Below are 21,741 nucleotides of genomic sequence, written 5' to 3' on the forward strand. Positions count from 1 at the left end.
TTCTAAAAATTACACACTGCACCTTTAAGTTGTGGTAATTTTAACCCAGCAAAAGGCTTTTTTAACCAAAGAGTGGTTTAACTTTAAGAAGGGTTCATTTGCTTTAAAAGTGGGATTTTTTTATTATCCTAATTTACTTATTCTTTAATTTAATGTAGATGTCAAATATCCCCTTTATTGCTTTTTCATCTGACTGTTGTGTAATGCGGTTTGTTTTATTTTTTATTTTTTAATGTAATAGGTTTTATAAACATTTTCAATGCGCAAAGCATTTGTATCACTGAATTTGTTTCTCCCAACCGCCAGAGGTCTAATACCCAACGAGCAATTAGATTAGTTCAAGTGATAAAAATGGTGGAATTTACTGATTATTTTTGTAACAACTACACATTTCTAGTTAAGCTTTGAGATATTTCAATTGCCTTGTCAAGTCAAGAAGGTTGACATATTCACAGTTTCAAGTGCTTTTGGTTTTTTACGCAGCGCACTTGACAGTAAACAGAACACCACATCACAAAATTATAACGTTTGTGGTGTGGTTTTAACAAGAATCTGGGAGGGTTGAAGGTTTTAAAACCCGCCCCTCCCTACACGCCCATTTTTTTAAGCAAACTAGAAATCCACAACTTCGACTGCAACATAGCGCGCGTCAGCATTGAATGAACGAATTATGTAGCGCTTTCTATTAACAAATGTATAATACTTAACCGTTTATAAGCAGTAGTGAGTGTGATTGTGGTACGTAGTGCATCCAAACGTCTATTCGATGGCGAAAAAGCCGATGCCATCTGAAGATGCCACTTCGGAGGTTGCGGACTCGGCCCTGCCGGAGGACGCGCAGTCTCCGGATTCTCCGGGAAGACATGCCGTGTCCGTTCTATTGTCTTTTGGGAAATGCGTCGGTGCCTTACTGCCGGTCTACTTGGCTGGATATTTCGGATTTAGCATCAGTTTAGTTTTCCTCGGTCTTGTAGTTTATACGGGATGGAGACACAGCCGCGATGGGAAGAAAGCGCGACTTCAAAGCGCGATGTATGTTTTGGAGAACGAGCAGGACGTCACAGCCACAAGGGTGTTTAAAACTAAACGCGAGTTACCTTCATGGGTAAGATTTTATATATACCACAACAGAGATCACTGTCGTTTTCAACAGTTTGTATTTGCAACATATCTTTTGCATATGTAGGGAAAGACGCGATTGTTATTTTTTTTTGTGCTTTAGTACCTCCTCACTTTTGTAAAATACACGGTAGAGATGTCAGTCAGCATCTGCTTGAAGCAACATGTGATGCTTTTGTGGTTCCGCAGTTGTCATATTTTGACAGATTTCGTGTTTAAGTAACTTAGTTATTTCTTTCAGTAAAACCTGTTAACTGTATTAATAACAATGTCTTTTATCTTTGAGTAGTTTCCTGCATTAATGACCGGCACCTCATTCAGCTTTTACTGCAGCAGGCTACACCCTCATCATATGTGTTTCACTACTGTGTTTGATTTCATTAATATCCCAATAGTTTACCTTGTTTTGTGGAGCTACAATTATTTAAAGAAGATTTTATGTTAAGGAATGCATTGTTTTATTGATCTATAACTGCAATGCATTTATTCATAGATGCATTTATTCAAAGCATCTTACAAATTTGTTAACATTCAATATTTTGTCTATAGACCCCAGCAATAAGCATAGTGAACACAGTTTTATGATTACATATGAAAATAGTAATGTTAAAATGTCATTAAATTGCACGTTTACCACATTGTTTTACTTTTAGAGGAAGGGTTGTCGGCTACTTTCCACTCCATCTGTCAGTCACATTCTCATTGTTTTTTCATAGGCATAATATAGACTTTTTGCCAAAATTGTTGTTCTTTAATCCTTTCTTCCGCCATCCTTAATAAACAACATTACATTCCGAAGCCTGCCCAGCCTTTCCTATACTTGGATATCTAGTCCCAGAGGACTGAGTGCGTAATGCCAAAACGGACCATTTATAGCAAGAATTTGGTTGGAGGGAATGGAAAACATTTTGAAAGATTATTTGGCAAAGTATGACCTGTGCTCAAAGAACCACTTTACTATTTCAGCCCAGTAACTTATATGACATATGTTTTTGTATACACCTACCCACATCCTGCTACAAATTGGGACCTTAAACTTTAATAAACTTTAGTTGACTGCCCATGACTAATGATCCGATGATCTGTGTTCACTTTATTCATACATAACTTTTTAATGCTTAAAGGAATAGTTCACCCCCCAAATGTCATTTTGACCCAATTTAATCACTACAGTGCTGTTCAGTGTTATTTCTGCTCCTCTGTGATACACAAAAGTACATTTTTGGCAGAATGTCCAAATGTACAGAGCCCCTAAGGGGCCATGGAGCAAAAATTAAATAAAGTTTAGTTTTGCGTGCGCACGTGAATGTATTTAATGTATTTAAGAAACATTTACATGTGTATATATAGACGGGTTGCACGGCGACGTCATTAACTGGTTGCGCACTCAACTGAGAGGCAGAAAGGAGAGACGTGCATTGTGTTGTATGCTAGTAGCGGTGTCTGTAAGTCAAAATGCCAAGGAGTTGTTGCGGGGAAAATAGTACCAACAGAGTCAGTGCTGGGTGCCTGATGTTAACATACCAGTAAATGCGACTATTACGATACTAGCCTAACATTATAATTCATACATGTATGACAGTAACACTGCAAAAATAAAGACAGAAAAACAGATCCAACTAAAATCAAGTTTTATTTATATACAAACAATAAAGAACGCTTCAATAATTAAGGTTGTTGCAGTAGCGGATCAGATCAGCAAGCGGGCTTTCTGCCTCCTGGATGCGCGCGCACCCTGTAATGTTTGTAAACTTGCAACCCGTCTATATTTAGATGTATGTGTGTATTTATATATACATCATAATTGCACACACAATACACAGACAAATATATTATGCAAACTTTTTTGTATGCGATTAAGTAAATAATAATAGTTGGATATATGTTTGATATATATATAGACAGAGTAGGAGTATCTTCTTTGTTTTTTTATATAAGAGGGCCTGGTTATAGAGGTTAGTGCTTTTTTTGTTTTGTTTTCTCAACTGAAACTAGACTTGACCTTTCACCAAAATTTCTTTTACCATGGGATGTTTGTTAATAAACAGGACTTTAGTCACGCTTGCTTATGATGAATCTTTCTATCCATTCCTGTGATCTCCCACGGCATACATTTTGCTAAATAATTACAAAAAGTTTAACAAAACTGATCAGAGCCAAGAATATTCCAGTGTATGGATAGCTGAGCTCTCCTGTAGAAATTTCTTCCTGACCTTCACCTTATTTACTAAGTGTACAAAATTAGAGATCTCCAGTGTGCAGTATGTAGCACTGATCTGTTGTGTGTCTTGACATCAAAAGTTAAACTCTTCTCTTATTCATCCACAGGTGAACTTCCCAGACGTAGAAAAGGTTGAGTGGATAAACAAGATATTGGACTCTGTGTTTAAATACACAAATGCACACGTGACTGCTGCGTCTGTTTTCATTGTTTCTGGTCTGTGTCCCTGAGGGCGCAGTGTTTGTGCTCAATCCAGTCCCTGAAGATAAATAGTCAAACAGCTTGGCATCGTTTTTTTTACTTTTTTCTGGCTGTTGCTATAATGGATCCTATTTGACATAAAGTACCCACAGGCTATATTAATCATTGTGATACCTTGTAAATCATGTAGCATACACTAAACGTTTATATCCTAGAGCGGTGGTTCCCAACCTTTCTACCTTCTACGACAATATAATCTTTTACATCTATCTTTCCTTTTGACTTTGTCGTTACGTTGATCTTGGTATTGTAAGCATGTGATTTTTTTTTACTTTAAAATAAGTTTTATATACAACAATTAGTAGCACATCTGTATTTGACCTCAAAGCATACTGGATCCCATGGCCCCCTTTGAACTTGGCACCTGGTTGGGAACCACTGTCCTTAGAGGAATGCAATAGACTTCCACACAAACAATAGACTGTGAGAGTTTATCAGCAGACTAGACTTGGCTTGCGAAGGTCTTCAGGCTCCAAACTCGGCGTCACATGGTGTTTTTGCACAGTCACTCTCTACTTTTAATGCTAGATTCTTCATTGCTTTTCCAATGCACTAACTTTTTAAATTCAGCAGACTGTAAAAGACGTTAGAAGGCCAAAGATGTGGTATTTGTGTAAAGCTGGTGTTTAAATCAGTAACACCATCCTTAGGGCTCAGTCACACCAAAAGCGCTTTAAACGCTTGCAAACGCAAGGCGCGACGCACTGCCTTTTTTAAAAAAGAGCAGTGCAGCGCGGCTTTTCATATTGCTAAGCAACCACCGAGTCAGCTGTCTGTCAATCAAATATTGAAGCGTGAGCGCTCTTTTGCTGTTAACTGTCATATTAGCAGAAACTTTAAAAATAGGGCGCTTGCTCTGACCTTGTTTGAGGATAAGTGGAGCACAAACACGCAGGAGAGAGTGAGCGAGTGGAGTCCGGTTCTTCAAAGCAACTGTAAACTTCCCTCACCACAACGTAAGGCCCGCCTCTCCCCTCATTCGATTGGACAATGGAAGACGCGAATGACGTCAGGCGCTCCTCCGCTCTCAGCGCTCCTTCAAAAACGCGTGCGCGGCAGGCGGCAGAAAACCGCAAGGCGCTCGGCGCGCATAAACAGCGCGCAAACGCGCCCTGCCCATAGAATATCATTCAAAAAAGGCGCCTGCAACTGCCATAAACGCTTTTGGTGTGACTGCGCCCTTAGAAGTCTCACTCAAGAGTTGATGACATTGCCAAACACTTTCTAAGTGTGACAGTGAAGCTACTTTGACAACTGCACAAGGTTTTGAATTGCATGTTTTTGGTTGTAGTCCCATATTTATGAAAGAATACTCCATATTCCAAAGGTGAAGTCAATATAAAAATGACTTTTTGTGTTCATCTGACTATAATTTGCGTAAAAAAACTTTAATTCTTTTATAAACCATTTAGGTTTCTAGTGCACTTGTATGCTAAGTGTGCTTGTTGTTTCCTCTGTGGTTTGACTGTCAAATGAATCTTTTGCCTGCCTTCATTTTGACAAATGTGCTGCTCTTTTAAGTCCTTAGCTGATTACGGCAGGGTTGAAATTTGTACAAATTTCACACAGTGCATGCTTGAAAGCAAGAATTTCCTTATAACATGATTTTTGATTGTATTCTGGCTAACAAGATATTGCAGCAGGCCTGGCCGTTTATTGGACAGTTTTTGGAGAAGCTGCTGGTGGAGACCATTGCACCTTCAATACGATCTGCCAGCGCTCATCTACAAACCCTCGCTTTTACCAAAGTTGACTTGGGAGACAGGGTACATTTCAGTTCTCTACACTTTATAAATGCTAAGTTGTTTCAGCTCATGGTTGGGTAAAATTGGGACAAACTTAACTGTTGGTAACCTAAATTTACCTTAATTTCCTTATTTGACCCAACCATGCATTTGTAACTAAGTAGTAACTAGATGTTACTTTTCTACTATGCTGAATAAATGTTTTACACATTATTTTATTCTTTAACAGCCCCTAAGAATAGTTGGGGTAAAGGCCTACACTGAGCATGATAAGCGTCAAGTGATACTTGATTTTTATATCAGGTAATGTCAATGTTTTTAAGTCATATTTAAAACTTTTAAAGGACACTCCACATTTTTAAAAAATATGCTCATTTTTCAGCTTCCATAGAGTTAAACATTTGATTTTTACCGTTTTGGAATCCATTCAGCTGATCTCCGGGTCTGGCGCTAGCAGTTTTAGCATAGCTTAGCATAATCCATTGAATCTGATTAGACCATTAGCATCGCGCTCAAAATTACCAAAGAGTTTCGATATTTTTAAAACTTGACTCTTTCGTAGTTACATCGTGTACTAAGACTGACGGAAAATTAAAAGTTGTGATTTTCTAGGCCAATATGGCTAGGAACTATACTCTCATTCTGGCGTAATAATCAATGACTTTGCTGTTGTACCATGGCTGCAGGAGGAGCAATGATATTACGCAGCAGCCGAAAATAGTGCCTTACTGTTGAAAGTTACCAAAGGGACTACTTTCAGGCGCTAATGGTCTAATCAGATTCAATGGATTATGCTAAGCTATGCTAAAAGTGGTACAGTCAGACTCGGAGATCAGCTGAATGGATTCCAAAACGGTAAAAATCTAATGTTTAACTACAGGGGAGCTGAAAATGAGCATATTTTCAAAAAAAGTGGAGTGTCCCTTTAAGGCCTGGTTTCACAGACAAGGCTTAGCTAAAGCCAGGAATAGGCCTTAGTTAAATTAAGATGTTTAAAGGAACAGTATGTAAGAAATGTATATCAATTAATCATAAAATGGCCCTGATATGTCACTAGACATTAAGAAATCATTTTCATTTCAAATACTTATATCACTCACAACAGTGGTCCAGCCAGGATATTGTCATTTAAAAAGTGGAGTTGCAGCCCTCAACTGATGTTTATGTTGTCATTTTGTGTGTTGGCCACCAGTTGTGTGATTGCAGTACCAGTTTTAGCCACAAGTTTTGTGATTGCAATACCAGTTTTGGCCACAATCCTACACACTGTTCCTTTAAGCATTTTTATAAACATGCTTTAGGAAAATACTATATTTTTGTGTATCTTGATCAATGGCACTGGCATATTTTAAGATCTGTCAGTGCAAGTTATTTTAGGTTGAGTTGGCTCAAACATGTGTTTTAGTCTAGGACTAGCCTTGGCTTAGCTCTGTGAAACCGGGGTTAAGACCATAGCTTCAAAATATGTCATCCTTCTTGGCTCTGTTTTCTCTAGCTATGCTGGAGATGTGGAGATTAATGTTGAGGTGAAGAGGTACTTCTGTAAAGCTGGGGTAAAGGGTATTCAGGTAAGATGGTTTAGCTGGTAGACCATGATCATGGATTCAATTCTCAATGCTTTAATGTTTGCATAGATTACAATGTGTTTTTTTTAAAGGAAAACACCAGAGTTTTTCAATATTTTACTACGTTCTTAACTTAGACTAATTAATACATACCTTGCTTTTTTTAATGCGTGCACTTAATCTTTGTAAAGCACATTGTGAATGTGTTAGCATTTAGCCTAGCCCCATTCAATCCTTAGGATCCAAACAGGAATGAATTTAGCAGCCACCAAACACTTCCATGTTTTTCCTATTTAAAGACTGTTACATGAGTAGTTACACGAGTAAGTATGGTGGCACAAAATAAAATGTGGCGATTTTGTTTAGAGGATAAAAAATGAGAACTATATTTTATGGCGGAAAAGCACTTAGTTTGCAGGACTTCGACCTTGGCGCGCAGTAACATCATCATTCCTGACTACTCCCCCTCTCGCTCAAACTTACGGCAATATTACTGCGCCAGAGGTCGAAGTGCTGGAAACGTAAGTGCTCTTCCTCCATACAATTTAGTTATCATTTTTATCTGCTTAAAAAATCACCACGTCTTTTTTTGTCCCACCATACTCGTGTAACTACTCAGTCTTTAAAAGGGAAAACATGGCTTCTAAATTCATCCCTGTTTGGATCCTAAGAAATGACTAGGGCTAGGCTAAATGGTAACACATTCACAACGCGCTGTACAAAGATTAATTGCATGCATTGACAAAAGATAGGTATGTATTCATTTGTCTAAGCTGAGGTAAGAACATAGTCAAATATTGAAAAACGGTGATGTTTTCCTTTAAACCTGGTGGTTCTCAAACTGGGGGTCGCGAGAGTTATGACATTTTATAAAAAATACATTTACAGTCATGGCCAAAAGTGATGGCACCCTTAATTAAAAGCTTTCATTGAAGTAAAACATTGAAAGTGTGTGGGGGGATTACATTATGAAATAAATGTTTTTATCTAATACACATTGGACACAAGAATTTTTTATCAGTAAAATATCTCTGAAGTATATTAAAATTGATATAAACATTTTCTTAGCAAACCATGGTGACTAAAAACATGATGTTGTCCAGTCATGGCTTCCTGTTTCACAAGAGAATAAATATTAAAGGAATAGTTCACCCAAAAATGAAACTTCTGTCATCATTTACTCACTCTCATGTTGTTACAAAGCTGTATAAATTTCATTGTTCTGATGAACACAAAGAAAGATATTTTGAGGAATGTTTGTAACCAAACCGTTTGTGGACACCATTTACTTCCATAGTATTCTTTTTTTCCTACTATGGAAGTTAATGGGGTCCACAAAAGGTTTTCTTACAAACATTTCTCAAAATATCTTCCTTTGTGTTCATCAGAACAACAAAATTTATACAGGTTTGTAACAACATGAGAGTGAGTAAATGATGACAGAATGTTCATTTTTGGGTGAACTATGCCTTTAAGTAACACAAACCCCAAGTCCCCTTAATCAGTCATCACAGTAGATAAAACCAAAGATTATAGTTCTGATGTGCAGCAAAATATTGTTGAGCTACGCAAAATAGAAAGTGATTTTAAGGAAATAGGTAAACCATAAAAACATCTTTTTCCGCAATCAGGGAAATAATCAACATGTTTTAATCAACTGCAGATGTTGCAAATCTGCCTGAAAAAGGATGTGAGTCTATATCATCTTAATGCTCAACAAGGAGAAAAATTAAAGCGGACAAAGACTCTCCAAGGATCACAGATGGAGAACTTCAGAAATCAGTTGAATCTTGGGGTCAGAAAAAATTAATAAATAAGGGAAAACTGTTGTTTGGGACACAGTTTAAAAAATCCTCTGTTCTCATACAAAAACAAACTCCAGTATATTCATTTGCCAAACTGGAACTCTGAACAGGACTGGGTTCTGTGGCCATATGAAACATAAAAGATTTTTTGGCAGCAGGAACACAAGATATTGGTGCACAAAGTGCTCTGTCTACAGTTAAACAAACCACTGGACCTTAATTGTTTTGAATCTAATTTGTAACAGAGGTCCTGGAAATCTTATTAGGTTGCATTGGATTATATCAATGTAATTTTCTCCCCACTTGCAATGAAACATCATATTTTTGTAGTTATTTTTTTAATTAAAGCCTGAAGAAAAAAACATTGTAGATAATTTTTTTTTATAACTTTCTTTGCTTATGTTTACCAAGGGTGCCAACACTTTTGGCCATGACTTTATTTATCATAAATTCAGTGTAATTAAACCTCAGAAAAATAAGGCTACTAACCAACAACACTACATTGTATAAATACCAATACTACCAATACTAAGTTTGAGTGTTTTATGTCGTGAATTTTTTTTGTGGGGCCTTTAAGGGATGCTCTCTATACAAGTTGGTTCCGCACACAGAAAGGTTTGAGAACTACTGCTTTAAACCAAATGCCTCAGGTAGATGTTAATGGGACACAACCCATAAATGAATCACTGAAACCAGTCTATCTTTCTTTCCAGCTCCATGGAATGTTGAGGGTGATCCTTGAACCCCTCATTGGAGATATTCCTCTTGTTGGCGCTGTCACCATGTTCTTCATTCGCAGACCTGTTAGTAAACATTTTGCATGTTGCAATGCATTTTATCAGGAACTGCAAATTTGACAAATATGATCTTAGATCTTGAATCATGTTGCAAGCATACCACATCAGATATGTCAAATCATTCCTCTTCTTACCACATTCCCTTTTCAGAAACTTGACATCAACTGGACCGGCCTAACTAATTTGTTAGACATACCCGGTTTGAAGTAAGTAGATTTGTCTAATTTTATTTTATTTGCTCTTATGATCCTCCTTATCTACCAGAATTACCATACAGTTCAATCCTCATTTGCATCATTCATTGATAATCATCAGTGAAGTGCTGACCTGATTATTCAAATTTTGCTGAGTTTCCCTTTGGTTTTAAAACATGCACACCATCAGATTCATATCTATCATATCATAACCCATTGCACTCACATTAAGCCATCATGCTGTCAAGTAGTTTAGATGTATTTTGTTTGTATGTGCTTTTCTGTTGTCCCGTTTTCTCTGTACGAACCACAACCCCCTGCATTCATTTTCAGTGCAATGTCGGACACTATGATAATGGATGCAATCGCCTCTTTCCTGGTTCTCCCCAATCGTCTCACTGTACCTTTGGTGGGCAACCTGCACGTAGCACAACTTCGTTCCCCTCTGCCACGGGTAACACTTCACTGTGCTATAATGATGTATTTAACTATGTAAAGTACATCAAGTATATTTTATACTCCATAGTTTCATTATGCATGCATTTCCAGTGTAGTCATTTACAGGCATATTGTTAAACCTTCCTAATAAACAGCACATATATATAATCTTTTATTATACGTTGCACAGGGTATAGTGCGTATCCACCTGATGGAGGCCGAAAACCTAGCTGCCAAGGATAACTACATGAAAGGTGTGATATCTGGGAAGTCTGATCCGTATGCACTGCTACGGGTGGGCACACAGACCTTCACTTCTCACCACGTGGACAACAACCTTAATCCTCAGTGGAGAGAGATGTATGAGGTGAGAGAGAGATCATGTGATCAGTGTGGGTTTTGTGTTTGTTCTAGTAGCTGAATAAAGTGTCACATTTCTGAAGAAAGGGAAGCTGTGGGTTTTAGAAGTACTCACAGCATGTGGGTGTTTACTTTGCTCAATTTTTTGTAACTATTAGCACCCGCAGCAAATAAACAAAGTGTGATAAAGCAGGATGTGACTATCATGTGCTGAGATCAGATGAGCACTGAAAAACATCTTTTTAGTTTAAGATTATGATAAAACTGTTTTGCAAGTCCTGGAGCTTTAAATCTATTGCAACATTACTGCTGTATGTCAACACACTGAAATTGCTCAGTGCCATTTATCACATATTTTGTTTGTGTGGGTTTATTAGGTAATTGTTCATGAAGTACCTGGTCAGGAGTTGGAGCTGGAGGTGTTCGATAAAGACCCTGACCAAGATGACTTTCTTGGAAGGTATTATTATATTGATAAATAATGTGAACTAAATGTTGCACAGCATTGACATTTTTACATGCATAATATCGGCCTATAATCGGTATCGGCAGATAAAAGCATTAAATTCCACTATCGAACATCGTCCGATTGTTTATAAACACCCAATGATCAGGGCAGATTATATCCTGGCAATCAAAATGGGCGGAAAGCGCATCAGAACTTTTAAGATTTCATGACATTTTGAAACACAGAGTAAAAAGCCAAACGATCGGCATGTATCACTTATGGTGAGTTTGTTTATTTCAAGTAATCGAATATCATAATCAGCACAGTAATGTTATATTGGTGCATCCCTAAAAATGAAAGTGAGTAAGAGCGGAGTTTATGGGTCTTTATTGTGCTTAAAATTTTTTAAAGGGCACCTATTATGCCAATTTCTACAAGATGTAATATACGTCTCAGGTGTGCCTAAAATGTGTCTATGAAGTTTCAGCTCAAAATACCCCACAGATAATTTATTATAGCCCCGTTCAAAATTTGGGTGGGAGCAAATAAGTCATTTTTTCATGTGTGTACCTTTAAATGCAAAAGCCCCACGGTTTGGGTCAGGTCAGCTTACTTTTGGGTGCAGTACGTAGTACCAATACCTTTTTAGTACCACCTCGGTTGGGGTTCCAAGCGACCCGAGCTGATACCAAACATGACACAAAAAGACTGTAGATCACTGATTGGTCTGAGAGAATCGTCACTACCAGCGTCATCACTTTAATGTAAAAGATTAGCTTTAGCTTACTGCTAGCTTGCGCTGTCTCGAGCAAACATGTTGTCATCTGTGCTTCGCTATAAGGTCCCAAACTCCCTTTTAGCGATGAAAACATCCACAGGTTAAGAATCAGGAACAAAATAACAGTTATTTTTCCAGACTTGCAGTTTTTGGCGGCACATTCGTGGTGCACGCGTCCGCATATAAGCTTATATGCAACTTAAATGAGGCTCAGCGGAGAGCCTCGACTGATGCCACGGGTGTTTGTACAGAAACTGTCATGTGAGACAGAGGTAGTGATAAACGTGATGTGCAAACATCAATTTTTTTGTGGCGGACTGAGAAATAAATGAATGTATGAGAATGTACAACGACGCTCTCACTTGTATGATGTTACAGCAGTAGGCAGCGCAAATATAATGACACACCTATAATCACTCCCACTCCAAAGTGTTACTAAACTCGATGGAAAAGCTAACCAAGCCGAGCTGACCCAAACCGTGAGGTACTATGCAATGGAAAAGCGGCATAGCCACATTAGTGCTACAAACTGCTAACACATTTAGAAAAGCTTTTGGGTAAAACTAACCAGTCAGTCTGAGGCTGTGGCTTTACCAGTGTGATGTCACATTAACAAGAGAATCAAAACAGCATGTCTAATGAAACATGCTTTGGTTTATTAGAGATTAAAAAATAACGAGAGGGTGGATTTTTTAACACACCTTTATGCCCAAAAGTGGATTTTTTGCATAATAGGTGCCCTTTAATGTCTGTTTTTCTGGATGTGTTTTAGGATGAAGCTGGATTTAGGTATTGTAAAGAAAGCAGTAGTTCTGGATGAGGTACTTACCTTTACATGCTTTTATATTATGATTTTTTTAATGTTATTGATCCCTCCTCTTCTGTAAAATGTATCTAAAGTGTTGACCGTTTAATTTCAATGAACCTTTCCGATATTTTCCAGTCAATATAGTTAAGACTAATGCAATACCTTTCACTGTGGTTTAAGTGGTTCCCTTTGAAGGACGTTTCATCAGGTCAGGTTCACCTCAGACTGGAATGGCTCTCTTTAATGGCATCTGCAGATCGCCTGACTGAGGTCTCACCTGTCAGACTATAAAGACTTGTGCTTTTAATAATATCCTGCATCAATGTACAGACCTAACTTTGTTTTTACATATAGACGCTGCAGAGGAATCAAAACATCACTATAGCCAGTAAGACAACAGATCCTCCATCTGCTGCCATTTTGACTGTTTATCTGGACCGGGCCCAAGACCTGCCAGTGAGTTTGTGTCCTAAATCAGACTTGATTTTCATATTAAGGCTGTTATTTTATTGCTTCTAATTTGAACTTTTTTATATACAGTTCAAGAAAGGCAATAAAGACCCCAGTCCCATGGTGCAAGTTTCTATGCAGGATACAACCAAAGAAAGCAAGGTAAGATATCATTGCAAGTGTAGGACATTCATACTCCTTAAATCGCTTTATTTCATGTCCTCGCATGTTTTTACCAGACGGCGTATGGAACCAATAATCCAGTATGGGAGGAAGCTTTCACGTTTTTTATAAAGGATCCACGCAAACACGATATTGACATCCAGGTATAGTCACATTTATATTATTGCTACAAATTGAACCATCATTTTATAGCATTTATTATTGTACATACTAAGTATAAAACAAGTATTTTCTCTGGGGTTACCCCCTTAAAAAAATAACCCATGGTTTTATTATAGTAAAAGTGAAAAATATGATATTATATTTGTAAAACCTTGGTTTAAAGGTGCAGTGTGTAATTTTTAGAAGGATCTTTTGACAGAAATGCAAAATAATATACAAATATATAAAATAATATACACCTTTCATAATGAACCGTTATGTGTTTATTACATTAAAATGAGACTTCTTTATCTACATACCCCGAGGGTCCCCTTACATGGAAGTTGCCATTTTGGGCTGCCATGTTTCTACAGAAGCCCTCAATGGACAAACTTTTTTTACTAAGTTGTTTCCAACGATGATATGTTTGTCCGGCGGCGGCTACTGTAGCTTCTCTATGCGTTTCAAAAGCGACGGGTGAGCGGTGGACTGAGCCATTGGTTGCAATTCACAACCTCACCACTAGATGCCGCTAAAATTTACACGCTGCACCTTTAACTACAAAACATGGTTAGACTATTTGTGGTTTAACTATAGTAATTAATTACTAGGTTAATTTTCGCAAGGGAGTGTTAAATTTGCTTCCATGCGTTTAAGGTGAAAGATGATGACAGAGCTGTGTCACTGGGAAGTCTGTCTATCCCTCTTTCCCGTTTGCTCTCCAGCACTGAGCTCAGCATGGATCAGTGGTTTCAGCTGGAGAACTCCGGACCGGCCAGCCGTATCTACATTACAGCTTTGCTGAGGGTGATTTTGTTATATTAAAACTCCAAAGTAAAGCATCATCAAATATTAAGATATTTGCAGACAACTTTTAAAAGAATTTAGGAGTTTGTGGTATTTTTTAGGTGTTGTGGTTGAATGAAGACGCTATCCCCACCACACCTGTGTCTCCATTACCAGGAGAAGGGGATATTGATTCAGAGGTGTCTCCTGGCAACAAAGTGATCCCCACCGCGAAACGTCCAGAGCAAACCAGTCCAGACAGCAGCTTTGCATCCGAGGTAAACTTGTAAATAGGTATCTTAATATCCTTAAAGGGATAGTTCACTTCAAAATGAAAACTCTGTCATCATTCACTCATCATCACGTTGTTCCAAACCCGCATGAACCTCCTTTTCTGATAAACACAAAAGAAGACACTCCGAGAAATGATGGTACACACAGCAGATAATGATCCATAGACTTCCATAGTAGGAATAAAAACATGATGGAATTTAATGGGTATCGTCAACTGTGTGCTTTCCATCATTTATCAAAATATTTTCTTCATCATTTATCACAATACTACCAAAATATTTTTTCCTACTATGGTAGTCAATAGTCACTTACTGCTGTGTGCTTACCATCATTTTTCAAAATATCTTCTTTTGTGTTCATCAGAAAAAAGAAATTGTCAGTATTTTCATTTTAAGGTGAACCATCCCTTTAGGTCTTCAATAATTTAGATGATACAATAATTATAATGAATATATGTGTGCAGGGCGTTCTGCGGCTCCTTCTGGTAGAAGCTCAAAATCTCATCGCAAAGGATAATTTAATGGGTGGCATGATGAAGGGAAAGAGTGACCCGTATGTGAAGATTCGGGTGGGAGGAATGGCCTTCAAGAGTCATGTCATCAAGGGAAACCTGAACCCTGTCTGGAACGAACTTTATGAGGTGAACATACAGATTTAAAACCAAGCTGGTCTATAACATCTGAAGATATTAAATACAGAAGAAAAGTATTATATATATAAATATACTGCAGCACAGGGATATTTATAGGTTGCTTGTGCTGTAGGTGATCCTAACACAGCTCCCGGGCCAGGAGGTGGAGTTTGACCTGTATGATAAAGACATCGATGAAGACGATTTCCTGGGCAGAGTCAGGCAGACAATATACTTAAATGCTGGACAATTTTGTATTGTACCTGATGTTTTTTGCTATTGTGTGTGGAGTGCCTTATCATTTGAGTGATTTATTATCTTGTTGTAGAGTCAAAGTGAGCCTTAGTGACCTCATCAACGCACAGCTTACTGATCAGGTGGGTCACTTTACTCTTCATAGTCATTATTTTGTTTTTATAATCTGATATTCTAATGTTTTTCGGTTTATACTTTTGATTTCTGGCGCAGTGGTATAATCTGAATGATGTGAAGTCCGGACGACTTCATTTGGTGATGGAATGGGTGCCGAAGGTGTCAGATCCTACTAGACTTGAAAAGGTCGGTTAGCGATTTATATCTAGCATTATTTTATATTATTATTATATATGAATTTATTTCATTTTTATGTTATGACAAAACTGATTTGACTTTGTGTGCTTTCTATCCAGATTCTGCACTATAACTCGCTGAAGTCTTACCAGAATAAAACTGTACCGTCTGTCGGACTGCTGTTTGTGTACACTGAGAGAGCACATGGTCTACCTGTGAGTTTATTTAATTTTCATACAGTATTTGAACAAACTGGTGTTAAAAAGTATTTCTCACGAAAGTCTCTCCGAATGGGGTAAATAATATTTAATTATTTTAATATAAATATTTATTGTTGTCCACAGTTAAAGAAGAGTGGAAGTGAGCCGAAAGCGGGAGCAGAGCTATCAATCAAAAACGTATCCTACCGCACCAAAGTAAGATGTTAAACCATTATATATATATATATATATATATTAATATATACCATTATATATTGCGCTGAAGTGACTCAGTGCCGGAGACTCACATATTATTTATATCTTTCTCAAGATTGCAAATCGCTCAACTTCTCCACAATGGGATGAGGCTTTTCATTTCCTGATTCAAAATCCAAGAGAAGACATTCTTGTAGTCAAAGTAAGAAACTATATTTAATATCAAGTCATTCACAACGTTTTGCACAACTAATACACTGTTGTACCACTGAGAAATACAGGGTTCCCACGGTTCCTTGAAATCTGGGAAGTTTTTGAAAATATACATACATAGATACAGGTCATTAAAAGTGCTTGAATCTATTTTATGCAAGAAGTTTTCTGGAAAAAAATCCATATAATTCCCTGTGTAGTGTAGGAAAATATCATAAAAATTCTATACTTTTAAGCACATGTGCTAAACTGTTCTCTTTAAATGCTTATATCTTCTGTATGCGAATGTTGATTCATACCAAAATGCTTTTTTGCATAGTCGTGTTTGACACATGAAAACGGCTCGGGGTTACGTATGTAACTGTTGTTCCCTGAGAAGGGAACGAGACGCTGCGTCTCCTTGCCATACTTCCTGCGTCCCTGTAACGCCGTCTTTGGAAATATTTCAGATAGGTATATACTTCCTGGCATATGCGTCACCCTGTCTTTGTTGTTAAGCCTCACCATTGGTTGAATTTGATATACACATTCAGACGCACTTACCCCTAAAGGCGTCCCCAAAGTGTCACCCCAGTAGCGCAGCGTGAGTTCCCTTGAATGGGAAATGTAACAATGCATCTTAAAAGGTAACAAAATGTAACCTTGCTTTCACTTAAAATGTGTCCCCACATTAAGTCCTTGAATTTGAGGGTATTGGACCTGGAAAGTCCTTGAAAGGTCCTTGATTGTGAAGTTAACTATGGTGTGGGAACCCTGTTATATTATTTAACAATCTCTAAAAATTAAAAACATTCTCTGCTCTATTGTGTTTCCTTGTGTTGTGTATTAATTGTACATGTTGTGTGTGTAGCTCTCTCACAGCTGGGGTCAGCCTCTGGGGTCTCTTGTGCTTCCAGTCAGAGAGGTTATGGATGAGAAGGATATGGTACTGGACCGCTGGTTTAGTCTGGATGGAGCCATGCCTGAAAGTCAGGTTCTGCTGAGAGCTCAACTCAAGGTTAGACACACATTGATCACATGTTCACCACACAGAACACAAAAGCACACTTGCATGAAATCAATTAACATATCTTAAAGCCCCCTATCCGAGAAAATGCACTTTTAAATGTGTTTCTATCAGACAACGAGTCACCAGTGTGAGTCCAGTCTGTATTTTTCTTTGTGTAATCTCCCTTAAACCGCAACAGTCACAAAAAACAGGCTGTTGGGGACCCCTTATCAATGTGATGTCACTTTGATTACGCCCCACCCATGACCGCTCACAGAGTTATCTGCATTATGAGTGCATAGTTCAACCTTCTGCCATAGACGTGTTTTGATGTAGTCCAAAGCACATGTGTAACCGCTCTACTTAAAGGCGGAGTCCATGATGTTTGAAAGCCAATGTTGATATTTGAAATCACCTAAACAAACACGCCCCTACCCCAATAGAATCTGGACCTTCTGTTGATAGACCCGCCCCACACATACGCAAACCGGCATTTGATTTGATTTTATTGGCTATAAGTGTGTTTTGGTAGTCGGCCCGTCTCCTTTTCCAACGCGTTTTTCAAACATCGTGGACTCCGCCTTTAAATGCTTTCTTTGCATTTAAAGAGACACACAAAAACAGTGCATTTTTTATTTCAGCCACAAACGGCCATGTTCAAATCGTTTACAGACACATTCTGGGGATACCAGAGACTATTTTTATATTGCTGAATACAACTTGGTTAGGGGCCCTTTAATGAGTCTGATATGCTGGTGTCAATGGAGACATATATGCATATGTGAAATATAAGCACTTTTTACATATTTAAATAAAACATGTATCAATCTCATTTAATTCTTCAGCTCTTAGACAGCAAGTTGGCCCTGTGTAGTGATGTCACAGCCAATGCAGAGGAAGTAAGTCACATGATTCCAAGTGGAGAGGCGGCTGCTGCAGCCAATAGTGAGCTCAGACACAGAACTGTGCCTGCCCAGGGGTGAGATACAGAAAGACTCATATCTCCCATGCATCATGTTTATGTTTACTTACATAAAGTAGCCGATGTAGACATATTTGTTGATATGTTGTGTGCTTGGTTGTACTGTAAGTGCAGAAGTGAGGATGCTGGTGCGAGTGGGAAAGCCCAGGTGAAGCTCTCCATTTCCTATTCATCTGGGGAAAACAGACTGGTTATTAACGTCCATGCCTGCAAGTGGGTATCATACGAGTTTACACCTGACAAATAGAAAAATTTTGGTAACACTACTTGAAGGGGTGTTTATAAGACTGATGTGACACCTTCGTGGTCATGACGTGACACGTGTCATGAACATGAAGGAGATTTTATCATCATAAGTGTCATTTGTTCAATTATGTCATTTTTGATGCAGGGATGACATCGTTTGAGATGTCTTTGTTATGACAGCTTGACATAAACCAATACATCATAATTTGTCATAATAATCTGTTATAAACATGACATAGCAGAATAATTATTAAACTTAAGACACTACCTTGCTTTATGGGTTAACATTACATTAAACTGTCATTTAAATGTCAATAAGTGTTAATACTATGTCAAATAATAACCTTAACAAAATGCAACAGACATGTCAAAAGATTATATTTAACTTTATGTTTGTGCACAATACATAAAAAACTGACAACCAACAAAACTTGTTCTTCCTCACACAGAGGATTCTGAAATTTTCTGACAGAGAAGAAAAAACTAACAAATCATTTAATTAATTAATTTATTGTATTTAACTCTTTTTCCAGCGAACCCTCTTTTTCAACCCATTATTGTACTGTTTTCATTTAATTTTAGGTAAAATTTGTCTCCAAATGCAAAAATAATTAATCAATTTTTAATTATTTTAATATTATTATTATTATTATTATTATTATTATTATTATTATTATTATTATTATTATTGAATGATTGATTTTATTTTCTAAACACATGTAGGAAAAACCATGATAAACTGAAGAATATTCATGACACTGTTATAAAACTATATGACAGAGCATTAACACTTTATGACAAATTCAATTAGTATCACTGGTGAAAAGTGGTCAGTTATGTTGTCTTGGTAATGTCAAGTTGTAATGACAAGTTAATATGTATTGGTTAATGTCAAGTTGTCATAACAAAGACATCTCAAACAATGTCATCTTTGCATTAAAAATGACATAATTGAATGAATGACACTTAATGACAGTTGTCATAAATGTGCATAAAATCTCATTCATGTTCATGGCACATATCATGTCAGTCTTATGAACACCCCTTCAAGTAAAGTGTTACCATAATTTTATTCTTACATGTTTGCTTTTGTGTGATGGTGCATCCATTCCACTAGGTGGCAGTATAAAGTCTAAGTCATGTCAAAGCAACACCAAACAACAGAATTAACCCAATGTGCTGTACAGCATAAAATAATAGTAAGAAAGGGAAGAGTAAACTCACTTTATAAATAAACTGCTGGTAACCAATGCAAGAAATATTTACATGATATATATGTGGTTCCTTATTTTTGGTGCCTGGTAATTTTAAACACGTTAAGGCCACTGTTATATCAGTTTTAGGAAGACAAATGTGAAATACATACAGCATTACAGCATTGATTTTATAGCTGAAATAGAGCCTGTTTGCTTGCTTTATGATATCCACAATTATTATTATTGGGTAATATTTTTGTTTTCTTGTTCAGGAACTTGCCGTCTTTCTCCAAAGATCCTCCAGATGCTTACATCTCATTGATTCTTCTTCCGGATAAGAACCGGATTACCAAAAAGAAGACCAGTGTTAAAAAGAGGAACCTTAACCCTGAATTCAATGAGAGGTTCATGAGAACACCCTTTATTAAATTTCCTCCTAAAGACACTGAGATCCAAACGTTAACCGTCCATGTTTCACTCTTCCCTACAGATTTGATTTTGAGATGTCACTTGAAGAGGCTAAGCAGAGGCGCATTGAACTGTTTGTCAAAAACAGCATTTCCTTTATGAGTCGGGATAAAGAGCTTATTGGCAAGGTATGTGTCATGCAGAATAAATATATATGTTTATATATATATATATATATATGGGTAAAGTTACTCAGGGTTTTATTTTGTTTTAGGTTCAGGTGCAACTGAGTCAGCTAGATCTGAAAGCAGGATTAACACAGTGGTATGTGCTATATTTTAGTTGATGACTATTGTAGATTACTTGAGAAGAAATGTTTGCTTATGTTTATTTGTATGATTTCAGGTATGACTTGTCGAAGGAGATCCACTGAATGGCACCTTGTTGACCTAATCCTGAAGTCATAGAAGGTCATTTGCTTTATTCAGATGTTTACTTAATACCCTGATGTTTGCAGGGTCACAGTGTTTCAACAGTAAAGTGTCTGATGTGTCAGGACCGTAACTGTGTTGTGCGCCAAAAAAGATTCCCGTTATACAAAGGGATAAGAGAGCACCTTGAAACAACATGAGAACATGTTGATTTTTTGTTGTCGTTTCATTTAAGTTAATTTTATGTATTTTATATGTAGTTTATGCTTTTTATCTCCTGCAGCGTCAGGTTGTTACAAATGTCACTTTGTGTGTCATTGAAAATATGCCAATGAGAAGTTGTAGCTTTACTTTTTAGGCTTTTTTAGTGTTTATTGTGTTTTGTTCCAACATTTCAATGAGAGATTATTTAACTGTTACGTCACATATAGGTCAACGGGATTTACATAAAGAAACTTAAGTATTTTGTGCTTTTTTTATTTAGCAGAAGGAAGTCATTGAAGAAATGATTCATTTTTATTATTTCCCTTTTTAGAATCTATAACAAGAACTGTTTCATGATCTCATGTTTTTATTCAAAATATTTTTATCACTATGTGAAGTTTTTCCTTTTCCAAAGATTGAAGTGTCTAATGTAATGTGTATATGTGTCAACCGAAAACCAGCATGAATATTCAAGTTGTACGTCTCTGATCGAGGGACATCTACTCGAAAATGTTACAAAAATACTTGAGTTGTGTTCTTCTAGAAAAGAAAAGAGTTTCTTTCATGATGCAAATGACAATGTATTGCTTCTGCACTCAATTACTCAGAGCTTGTTGTAATAAATACGCCAATTGCACTTTAAATATTGTATATAGTTTGTTTTAGTGATTTTAGTGGTCTGGTTTGAACTAAATTTTAGTATTCAGTCCATATAGTATACAGTATTTAATATGAATATTGTATTCACTGACTATACACTGTAAAAAGTGAAACGTTGGATCAACTAAAAAATTACTTCAGTGTAAACGTAAAAAAATTAAGTTTGGAAATTTAAATTTTAAATCTTTAGGCATTACTAAGTAAAGTATTTGTTTAAGTTGGTCCAACTTTCCACTTTTTACAGTGTACTTTAATTGAAAAAAAATATTTTGTAAACTTAAATTTCAATTTTTTAGGCATTACCAATAGATGTATTTTTTTTTTAGGTTGATCCAACTTTTCCTTTAACAGTGTAGTATAATGTAGTATATTATAGTTATTATATTGTGTACTATAAGATTATGTGGTGTTAATTATAGTAAAT

At 36.9% G+C, this 21,741-nt stretch overlaps 1 protein-coding gene across 1 annotated transcript; it reads left to right on the forward strand.

Moving 5' to 3' along the window:
- Positions 1-589: 589 nt before the first annotated feature.
- Positions 590-21,301, forward strand: esyt1a (extended synaptotagmin-like protein 1a). The gene is made up of 31 exons (XM_073875296.1): positions 590-1,105; positions 3,448-3,501; positions 5,245-5,367; positions 5,576-5,649; positions 6,842-6,914; positions 9,430-9,519; positions 9,664-9,719; positions 10,041-10,161; positions 10,336-10,512; positions 10,883-10,965; positions 12,504-12,552; positions 12,720-12,809; positions 12,894-12,995; positions 13,080-13,151; positions 13,229-13,315; positions 13,971-14,120; positions 14,222-14,377; positions 14,857-15,033; positions 15,158-15,238; positions 15,351-15,401; positions 15,493-15,582; positions 15,693-15,788; positions 15,918-15,989; positions 16,105-16,191; positions 17,053-17,199; positions 18,036-18,169; positions 18,287-18,385; positions 19,887-20,018; positions 20,105-20,210; positions 20,297-20,346; positions 20,428-21,301. The coding sequence occupies exons 1-31, from the start codon at positions 767-769 to the stop codon at positions 20,453-20,455; spliced, it is 3,246 nt and encodes a 1,081-aa protein (XP_073731397.1). The 5' UTR covers positions 590-766; the 3' UTR covers positions 20,456-21,301.
- The last annotated feature ends 440 nt before the right edge of the window (positions 21,302-21,741 follow it).

Source organism: Misgurnus anguillicaudatus, chromosome 13 (assembly GCF_027580225.2).
Source record: "Misgurnus anguillicaudatus chromosome 13, ASM2758022v2, whole genome shotgun sequence".
NCBI classification, from domain to species: Eukaryota; Metazoa; Chordata; class Actinopteri; order Cypriniformes; family Cobitidae; genus Misgurnus; species Misgurnus anguillicaudatus.